At 41.6% G+C, this 10,645-nt stretch overlaps 1 protein-coding gene across 2 annotated transcripts; it reads left to right on the forward strand.

Annotated features, from left to right (window-relative positions):
- The first annotated feature begins 3,616 nt into the window (after positions 1–3,616).
- LOC106562358 (heterogeneous nuclear ribonucleoprotein D-like) lies at positions 3,617–8,749 on the forward strand. 2 transcript variants are annotated; one of them, XR_001319017.2, is made up of 9 exons: positions 3,617–3,903; positions 4,636–4,804; positions 4,989–5,150; positions 5,364–5,495; positions 5,710–5,821; positions 6,043–6,204; positions 7,002–7,108; positions 7,534–7,637; positions 8,384–8,749. XR_001319017.2 is itself a non-coding variant. In XM_014127190.2 (8 exons), exons 1-7 carry the CDS (start codon positions 3,815–3,817, stop codon positions 7,070–7,072), a joined length of 897 nt encoding a protein of 298 aa, XP_013982665.1. In that variant the 5' UTR covers positions 3,617–3,814; the 3' UTR covers positions 7,073–7,108; positions 8,384–8,749. The 2 variants fall into 2 exon arrangements, 1 of the variants encoding a protein (XP_013982665.1); XM_014127190.2 differs by lacking the exon at positions 7,534–7,637.
- The last annotated feature ends 1,896 nt before the right edge of the window (positions 8,750–10,645 follow it).

Genomic DNA, 10,645 nt, shown 5'->3' on the forward strand with positions numbered 1-10,645 from the left:
TATCAGCCAAGACCTCAGAAAAACAATTGTAGACCTCCACAAGTCTGGTTCATCCATGGGAGCAATTTCCAAATGCCTGAAGGTACCACGTTAATCTGTACAAACAATAATACGCAAGTATAAACACCATGGGACCACGCATCCGTCGTACCGCTCAGGAAGGAGACGCGTTCTGTCTCCTAGAGATGAACGTACTTTGGTGCGAAAAGTGCAAATCAATCCCAGAACAACAGCAAAGGACCGTGAGAAGATGCTGGAGGAAACCGTTACAAAAGTATCTATATCCACTGTAAAACGAGTCCTATATCGACATAACCTAAAAGACCGCTCAGCAAGGAAGAAGCCACTTCCAAAATCGCCATAAAGAAGACAGACTACGGTTTGCAACTGCACAAGGGGACAAAGATCAAACTTATTGGAGAAATGTCCTCTGGTCTGATGAAACAAAAATAGAACTGTTTGGCCATAATGACCATCTTTATATTTGGTGGACAAAGGGGAAGGCTTGCAAGTCGAAGAACACCATCCCAACTGTGAAGCACGGGGGTGGCAGCATCATGTTGTGGGGGTGCTTTGCTGCAGGAGGGACTGGTGCACTTCACAAAATAGATGGCATCATGAGCAAGGAAAATTATGTGGATATATTGAAGCAACATCTCAAGACATCAGTCAGGAAGTTAAAGCTTGGTTGCAAATGGGTCTTCCAAATGGACAATGACCCCCAAGCATACTTCCAAAGTTGTGGCAAAATGGCTTAAGGACAACAAAGCCAAGGTATTGGAGTGGCCATCACAAAGGCCTGAACTCAATCCTATAGAAAATATGTGGGCAGAACTGAAAAAGCGTGTGCAAGCAAGGAGGCCTACAAACCTGATTCAGTTACACCAGCTCGACGACCGTTAGACCCGATGACGTGTTTCTACGCATGAGTTTAGCAAGCCAACGTCGCCATGACATCGCCTACAAGTGTGATTGGGGTTTTCTATTGGATGAACAGTTTTAGCCTATCTTCATACTGTACTGTATTTATTGGTACTTGTATGAGGTCAAAGCGCATGTGAGGTCTGAAAATAACCAGTAGATGGCGACAGAAATGCTTGCTTTGGCTATCTCCAGCTGTGCAGGTACTGTATCTCCAACTGTGCTGCTCCATGGTGCTGCTCCTGGAGAAATATTACAGTATCTGTCTCTGGCTGTTGCAGAGATGTTTGAAACCTCTTTTCAGTTTCTTTGGTGTATGTTAAATGTTGATTACAATGGAAATCATATGCAGCATTTCATTTTGACACAACAAAAAAGGGCATTTACTGTGCGACAATTTTACCACAAAACCTCTATTTTGCCAAAATCTGAGATTTTAAAATAAATTGCATTTGATAAAATGAAGAAATATTAAAATCAGGAAGTTGTTTGTAATGATGATGATCTACGATCAGCTTTAACATTCCCAATCATAACCATAGTCCTTTACGTAAAAACTCAAAGCTGAGGTCGGACCAGTGCTTGTAGTAAAGATCACAGCGCCTCCCCCACTGAGAACGGTTGTGATTTGATTTATTAGGATCCCCATTAGCCAACGCCAATGGAGACAGCTAGTTTTACTGAGGTCTGACATAACAAAAAAAAACATTACAAACAAGACTTTACAATTTACATACATTTAAAAACATGAACATGTAGTGTGTGTGTGTGTGTGTGTGCGCATCTATCAGTTCCACATACATGTCAATACATACACACAACAAGTAGGTCACATGGGGGAGAGGCATTGTGCTGTGAGGTGTTGTTTTATTTGTTTTTTGTAACCAGGTTTGCTGTTCATTTGTTCTATATAAGAAGGGAGTTCCATGCACTCATTGCTCTGTATAATACTGTACGTTTCCTTGAATTTGTTCTGGACCTGCGGACTGGTGGCATGTCTAGTGGGGTAAGTGTGTGTGTCAGTGCTTTGCGTAAGTCTACCATGCAAACAATTAGACATTTCCAACACATTAATGGTTCTTATAAAAACAAGAAGTGACACAGTTAGTCCGACCTCAAGTCTTAGACAAGAGCGACTGGTATGCATAGTATTCATGTTCGTCCTCTGATTACAATGAAGAGCAAGATGTGCTGCTCATTTCTGGACCAGCTGCAGCTTAACTAGGTCTTTCTTTGCAGCACTTGACCATATGACTGGACAATAATCAAGATCAGATAGAACTAGAGCCTGCAGGACTTGCTTTGTGGGGTGTGGTGTCAAAAAATCAGAGCATCTCTTTATTACGGACAGATCTCTCCACATCTTTACAACCATTGAATCTATATGTTTTGACTATGACTGTTTACAATCTAAGGTAACACCAAGTAATTTAGTCTCCTCAACTTGTTCAACAGCCACACCATTCATTACCCGATTCAGCTGAGGTCTAGAACTTAGGGAATAATTTGTACCAAATACATTGCTCTTAGTGTTAGAGATGTTCAGGACCAGTTTATTTCTGGCCACCCATTCCAAAACAGACTGCAACTCTTTGTTAAGGGTTTCAGTGATGTCATTAGCTGGTGTTGCTGATGGTTGAATCATCAGCATACATGGACACACATGCTTTGTTTAATGCCAGTGGCATGTAATTTTTTTAAATAGAAAAGAGTAGACGGCCTACTGGTACACCCCACTTTACATGTTTGACATTAGAGAAGCTTCCATTAAAGAAAACCATCTGTTCTTTTAGATAGATAGTTCTGAATCCACGATATGGCAAAGGTTGAAAAGTCATAAAACATACGTTTTCTCAACAAATTGTCAATAATATCAAAGGCTGCACTGAAATCTAACAGTACAGCTCCCACAATCTTCTTATTATGCATTTCTTTCAACCAATCATCTGTCATTTGTGTCAGTGCAGTATGTGTTTGAGTGCCCTTCACAAGCATGCTGAAAGTCTCTTGTTGATTTGTTTATGGAGAAGTAGCATTGTGTAGTAGCATTTTTTCCCAACAGTTTGCTAAGAGCTGGCAGCAAGCTGATAGGTCTGCTGTTAGTGCCTCTTTACCACTCTTGGGTAGCAGAATGACTTTGGCTTCCCTCCAGGCCTGAGGACAGACTTTCCTCTAGGCTCATTTTAAAGACATGACAGACAGGAGTCAGATACCATCCTCAGTAGCTTTCCATCTAAGTTGTCAATGCCAGGTTGTCACTATTGATCAATAAGAATCGTTTTTCCACCTCTCCCACACTAACTTTACAAAATTCAAACTTGCATTGCTTTTCTTTCTTTTTTTAGAGTGAGTGACTAGTTACCACACCCACAAAGTCAAACATTGTCTATATCGTAGAAATGTATGAACACCAAAAATAGCTTTTTTACATTTTTATTTAATTTTAGGCCTAATGTTAGCAGTGTGGCTAAGGTTATGTTTAAAATAAGATTCTAAGAACATACATTGTGGAAATAGGCAAGGTTTAGGCATAATTAGGACTTTGCGGCTGGGGTAACTAGTGATGACACGCTGATGTCGCGTTCAAGTAATAGTCGGAACTAGGAAACTCTATTTCCGACTTGCCAACTTGTTGTAGTTATACACGTGCCGCGTTCAACGATACACACCAAGTCGGAAATGTCCGCGTTTCCTAGTTCCAACTAGCATTTGAACGAGGCATGAGCCCCCGCAAACAAACCACATCATCTGCGTCATTCCCCGCCACCCTGGCCGCCCTAGATGTCAGCCATTTTACATAGCAATCGCGACTGAATTCGTCCCAAAAAGTAGCTAGCAATCAGGCCTAAATACAAATTTATATTTACAGCTGACAACCGCCTGAAGTGAAAAAATGGAAACCGAAGGCCAAGTTGACTTCAGCACAGACGAGTTTCCAGAGGGCTCCAAGATAAACGCAAGCAAAAACCAGCAGGATGACGGGTAAGCGACTAACCAGCTAACGTTAGACAAGTAACATTACAGTAGCTAACTTACTTTTACACGTAACTAGCTACTGTTATTTTGCCAGCTGGAGACAAGTAGTTCACGTTATTGGAGTGGCAACAAGCCAAAGTATGCTAGCTAGCTAACGTTAGTCCCTGTTGTGATCGTGCATAGCTAGCTAACTTGTTAACTATCTAACCAGCGCGTCATATCTGGCCAAGTTGGCTGACGACGTTAACTTGACTAACCAAGTTGTCACCGCGATATTTATAACTTCTGAAAAGCATTGATTTCTATTATCAGATTGTCATTGGTGTAACGTTAGTGTTAATGGTCTTGTTGGTTATTGCCTCACTTTTGTTCCTTCTCATACACTAAGTTACTGCTGGTTTAGAATCCTGACATATACAATAATAAACCTGTCCTGAGCATACACTCCGAGACTAGAATCAGAAGTGTGACGAAGTTCACTGTTCAGGATACAGTGACAAAGCTGTTGCCTTTATAGTTAACCTTTCTAGACAGCTTTAATCATTTAGGCCTAATCAGCTTGCAGGTGACAGCTATCAAAGCTTGATCTAATGTAAATATGTCATAGTTAGTGACTCAGCTTGTTAGGGAGGTAACTTCAAGATTATTTTAGTCTGAAATCTGTGTCAGTAGCAGTAAGGATGTAGTTATGACTGTCGGATGTCGCCTTTATTAGTCTCCTTCATTCTCCATTCACAGCAAGATGTTCATCGGAGGGCTCAGTTGGGACACCAGCAAAACGGACCTCATGGATTACCTGTCGAAGTTTGGAGAGGTTCTAGACTGCACCATCAAAACAGACCTGATGACGGGCCGGTCCCGGGGCTTCGGCTTTGTCCTCTTCAAAGATGCAGAGAGCGTAGACAGGGTAGGCACTAGAGCAGACTGAGCACAGGACAGGGCATGATGCCTCTTCTTGTCTTGTTTTCTTAATTCTGCACAGATGTGAAATAACTAGATAGGTTTGAAGACATACATAGTTGGCATCCACTCACTTCACTTGAACAATCGCACGCACACCCTGTTTCACTGACACTTTGTCCTGTGTGCAGGTTTTGGAGCTGAAGGAGCACAAGCTGGACGGGAAGCTGATCGACCCAAAGAGGGCCAAAGCCATGAAGGGGAAAGAGCCGCCCAAGAAGGTGTTTGTCGGAGGCCTCAGCCCAGACACCCCGGAGGAGGAGATCAGGGAATACTTTGGAGCTTTTGGAGATGTGAGAGAATGCTTGTACTGTCCAATATATTCATGTTTTATATACTGTAGACCCATGCTTTTAGGAAGTTGTATGTCCACTGAGCGATAGAGCTGATGCTATTGTATGATCAACTATCCTCTTCACGTGGTACAAAGACTGGGCGATTTGCAGAATGTTATGATTATTGTCTTCATAGCAGCTAACTGAGAGAAACTCTTGTGTTGTTTCCAGATTGACAGCGTCGAGCTTCCCATGGACACCAAAACCAATGAGCGACGTGGTTTCTGCTTCGTGACCTACTGTGAGGAGATCCCTGTCCAGAAGTTGTTGGAGTGCAGATACCACCAAGTCGGGGGCGGAAAGGTAGCTGGAGTCCGCTTATTCACAGTGAACCCTGTTACCCATCTTGCGCTGATAGGCAAAGCTATTCTTTCTATGCTATTTAACCAACTTAGTTTAGATGGTGATTTTGAAGAATTATGTTTGCAGTCAAATAACATGCGACTGTAGGTTCTTCAAGAAAATGTCAGCACTGTTTTTCAGACGTGTTTTGGTTCCTGGTGTGTTTTCTCTGCAGTGTGAAATCAAAGTGGCCCAACCCAAAGAAGTGTACAGACAGCAGCAACAACACAGAGGAGAGAGGGGGGGCTACGGTGGAGGCGGAGGATACAGGGGCCGGGGAAGAGGAGGTATGTACAGCTACATCTAGCCTATGGCACTGAAGAATGCACATCAGAAGAATCCGTTTAAATTCAATCAACTTTATTCTTCCACAAGGGAATTTCTTGTGTGGCATTTGACACATGCAACAATGACAGTGCTGATGACCGAAGAAAATCAAGACCTACAAATGTCTTTGAAACTACAATACATACATGTCACACTAAACCTTTCCATTGTCTCTGTGCAGGTCAGAGTAGCTACAACCAGGGTTACAACAGCTACTACGGCCAGAACTATGGTAGCTACGGCAACGGATACAACCAGGGATACAATGGCTACACAGGCTATGACTACTCTGGCTACAACTATAATAGTTATGGTTATGGACAGGGATACGACGACTACAATGGTAAGCTACACTATTGATGGCAACTATCGAAACAAGCAGTGCCTTTCAGCCCCCAGCAACAACTCTTGTACCTATAGCTAAGACAACAGGTGGAAAAAATGTCTTCTTGTATGTACTCAATAGCTCTGGAAAAAATAAAACTGATGTCTGTAATGCTGCCTGCCTTGGGTCTCTTTGCTCTGGTGCATGTTTGGGAGGGGTCCTCCATATCCAGGCAGTGCACTTTGTTATTTTATAGGGAACACTTGCAACATTAATGATCATTGAGCCCATATACAGTTCTATAAGATTACGTTTGTATGGCACACACTTCTTAAGAGTACTTGTAGTTCAATTCCTGGGTATATAGAGTAAAGCACACCTTAATGTACAGAGTCTCTTTAGCACATTTGAGTTGTTTTGTCACGTACACCAAATAGGCGCAGTGAAATGTACAGGGTCAGCCATAGTAGTATGGTATTGACCTTTCGGTTACTGGCCTAATGCTCGAACCGCTATGCTACCTGCTGCCCAATCTTGACACATGATTGTGCATCTCAGTACTGTTTCAAAAACATTCCATTTGAAAGTCCAAGAAAAAAAATATCAATTAGGTACACAAACACTACATCCTACTGATTTATTTATCATTTCTTGCTGCCATTTACCCCATAAAGGAAAGTGAACTTAAACTCCCATGTCAACTGAACTCCAATTGATAACACCTTGATAGGATTTCCTCCTGCAACTGTTTTGTTTCTGAAGTTCTCCTGTGACCCTCAATCTTCCTGACCTCTAACCCTTGACCTTTCCCATAGGCCAGCAGAGCAGCTATGGGAAGGCCTCTCGAGAGGTCACAACCCACCAGAACAACTACCAGCCTTACTGAGCTGATCTAATCCAACAAGACCTGCTTAGACCTCTGGTAAGACCACACTCTCACCGTCACATTAGGCCTGACCTAAAAAAAACTTAAAGATCAATAGACACTAAACAATTACTTTAAAACCTATCAAGAGAGAAAGCAAGTGGTTTCTATTACCATGCCCCCCCCTCCCCGTTCTGACAGATAAATCTAAAGAGTCATGTCTATAGATCTTTAATTGAAAAAAATGCTTCTGTAGCGGTTTGCCTTTTTTATTAAGCTCTCCAGAAAAAACGTAAGCGTTTTTCTGTAGATTGTCCTTTTTTCCCTTGCTTTTTAACAGGTGTTCATAAGGAAATAACATAAAGAGACTTGATAGCATTGTTAACAGGTAAAGTACTGCTAAGGGTACAGAGTAAGGACCTATCCTAAGTTTTCCTTTTCTTTTCCTAACTCTGATGTTGTACCTTGTTTGTACCTGCCAGCGGGGACTTCATTGCAGGCCGTGTGTCGCCTGACCACGACAATCTCTGGGCGTCGCACATAGCGGGCAGAGAGCACGGCATGCACAAGAAAACGCTGTCCTGCGGTATGGTCTCTTCACACTTCCTGTAACCAGCGATTTTTAAACAAAAAGAAACATAAGAAAAAGGACAAATTAATCTCTTTTTCAGTTTAAGTGTTTGCTTTAACGATTTGTCAAATTGATTTTTTTACAGGATATTAATATGAAACAGTAAAAAATGTACCTTGACTTGTATTTGTGTATTGTCTTAATTTTAGTGGTCTTGTGTTTCAGTTCTGGAGCTTCAGTGGTTTTTTTGTTTTTTTTCTATAATGAACCCCTTTCTTAAACTCAATGCTTGCTTTTTCTTTATAGCCCTTAGAGAACTTCACTTGATAAACACAACTTTTTTTTAAACTTAGGTGTTAAAGATCATATGTAAACCAGCTTTATGATGCCATAAAAAGCTGACGACTCAAAATGTAATATTTGAGCCATTTGTGTAGCTGGCTTGAAACTTCCACCAAATGTTTTACCTTTTTATAGTTTAGATATGGTCATGTTTGGGCTTGCTCCTTAATGGTGAAATTGAGCCACCAATTCATTGGAGCTGAAGCTTTTGCTGGCCGGTGAGCTGTTACAGAACCTTGGTGAAGCTGCGAGTTCTACATATGATCTTTAAAACGGAATGGAGAGAAACAAACTATTAATAGTTTAAAGTTGACAGCACAAGCAGAAGTTAAACAGTGAAACATGGACGTGCAAGGTTCACTGTGCCTTACAGAGCTCCAGAGTTGGTAACACCTACTGTGTTGTGTCCTTGTTTGCAGACGGACTGGGCTGGCTGGTGGACTGGAGAATGACCCTGTACCCATGTGGCAGCATTGGGGGATGAATCCTATCCTCTCCTCAGATCAGCTCATGTTTTAAACACCAGAATCCTCTTCCTGAGATGAAGCTGTCATGAAAACATGCAGCGCTTCTGACTTTGTAAATAGCGAGGTTGACAGTTTTTGGGTTCTTGTCCCCCCCCACTTCCCTTCATCTTGTACTGTGCTGAGGTTGTAGGTCTAGGTTTCATCATGATTTAATGTGTTCTTATTACGTTGATTTAACTTAGCCTGTTTTCTGTTTTAAACTTGGATTTTTCTGCAGTGTTTTGGATAAAGGTATTATTAAAGAGGGTACAAAACAGATGTGCTTGACTTTGCACTTGATATTCTGTTCTGCATTTCATAACACCAAACCATAGCTGCTGCTCTAGTCTTTGACTTGAACATTAGGCTTGTAGGTACGACTTCAGCCTAGGTGCAACAATCATTACACATGAAATAATATTTTGATTCACACATTTTTGTACTGAGTTTATCATGAGAATAAACACTGCCTTGTTTTTCTAGGATGTCATAGTTTATAGACATCCGTGCATGGAACCTGTCAGTTGGATGACAACTCTCCTGTCATCCAAACTGTTATGACCGCAGTGCGTTTCAAAACATATCATTAATTACATTTGTGCTATTTTGGTTTTAAGAGGTCTAGAAAAATGAGCACCTCCCTCAAGCTAGTTCCTCCATTTTATACATGACGCCATTTATGTTTACGTCGCTAGCAAGAAAGCAAGTTGTCAACTGCCGGTATCTTGCAAAATATACTAGAAGAAGTAGGACCGTCGGTAATAGTCAGCGAAACCAGAAGGATTGGTCATCCGTGGTGCCTAATATTTGTTTTGTGTCTGGTCTTTAGCAAGATAATGTTACTAACCTGGGGGGGAAATATAACGATTTCCAATTCGAAAGCAATTCAGACAGACGAAACAGAAGCACGATAGCAGCAGATCAGCTAGTTATTTGTGCAACACCAACATGTCGGAGGGTCTTGAAACCCGAGAAGATCCAACTGTGGAGAAAATTGAGGAGGACGGACAGGCTAGCAGCGTGGAGCAGACACCAACGGCTGCAGAGAGCGGTCAGTCAGGACAATCCAAGGGATCAAAGATTGATGCCAGCAAAAACGAAGATGAGGGGTGACAGACCGCTAGCCAACGTTGGATAACTGATGTTCCCTATATTGCTAGTTAGCTCAGCGTTGAATAAGTGACAAGTAGCTATTTTCTTGAATACTTTTGGCATTTCCTCGCATCGTTGAGTAACTTCTATGAGGAATAACTTTTTTTTAAATGCCAGTACCTAGCTAGCTAAAACTCACCTTAGGGTAGATCAGGTAACTATTGTGGATGTCTCATCCATCAGCTCTCAGGCGACGGTGCTTGTTGGATGTAGAGTTGTGTAATGTGAGAAATGGATGGAGAAATGATATGTGTAGATTGCTATTAGTTACATCCGTCACCACATAATAAACGAGAATAGAAACAACGTGTTGAAAATTCCAAATTGTTTGCATAGTCAACTTACAGCACTGACACACACTTACCTCACCAGACAGGCCACCAGGGATGTTTTCACAGTCCCCAGGTCCAGAACAAATTCAAGGGAAAGTACAGTATTATACAGAGCCATGAGTGCATGGAACTCCCATCTTATATAGAACAAATGAACAGCAAAGCTGGTTACAAAAAACAAATAAAGCAACATCCCAAAGCAAGATTCTTCTCCCCCATGTGACCTACTTGTGTGTGTGTGTGTAACTGATAGATGAGCACACACACACACTACATGTTAATATTTTTAAATGTATGTCAATTGTAAAGTCTTGTTTGTAATGTATTTTTCGTTATATGCCGGACCCTAGTAAGACTAGCTGTCACCATTGGTGTTGGCTAATGAGCATCCTAATAAATAAAATGTAAGAAATCCTTTACATCTTGTAAAAGCTGCTGTACACCATTATCCAAGGATGCTCTTGCTAATTATCATAATCCAAGACTGGCTGTGTTCCCTCTAATGTAATGGCTTCAACTCCTTTCTTCCTTTCCTTCTTTCCCACTGATGGGTGAAAGGAAAGCAGATGAGAAAGGGAATTGGAACACAGCCAGAGTCCTTGTGTTGGGAATTGGTATTCAGAATTTAACATGTTTGTATCTGCACTATCTTTAAATGCAGGAAAATGTGTGTTGGTCTGAGCTGGGACAC

Source organism: Salmo salar, chromosome ssa01 (assembly GCF_905237065.1).
Source record: "Salmo salar chromosome ssa01, Ssal_v3.1, whole genome shotgun sequence".
Lineage (NCBI taxonomy): Eukaryota > Metazoa > Chordata > Actinopteri > Salmoniformes > Salmonidae > Salmo > Salmo salar.

Excerpts from the sequence above, each read along its gene's own strand:
- LOC106562358 (XM_014127190.2), top strand. The coding sequence starts at position 3,815 with ATGGAAACCGAAGGCCAAGTTGACTTCAGCACAGACGAGTTTCCAGAG. Across the intron at positions 4,805-4,988 it reads ATGCAGAGAGCGTAGACAGG|GTTTTGGAGCTGAAGGAGCA; the intron begins GTAGGCACTAGA and ends TCCTGTGTGCAG. Across the intron at positions 5,822-6,042 it reads CAGGGGCCGGGGAAGAGGAG|GTCAGAGTAGCTACAACCAG; the intron begins GTATGTACAGCT and ends GTCTCTGTGCAG.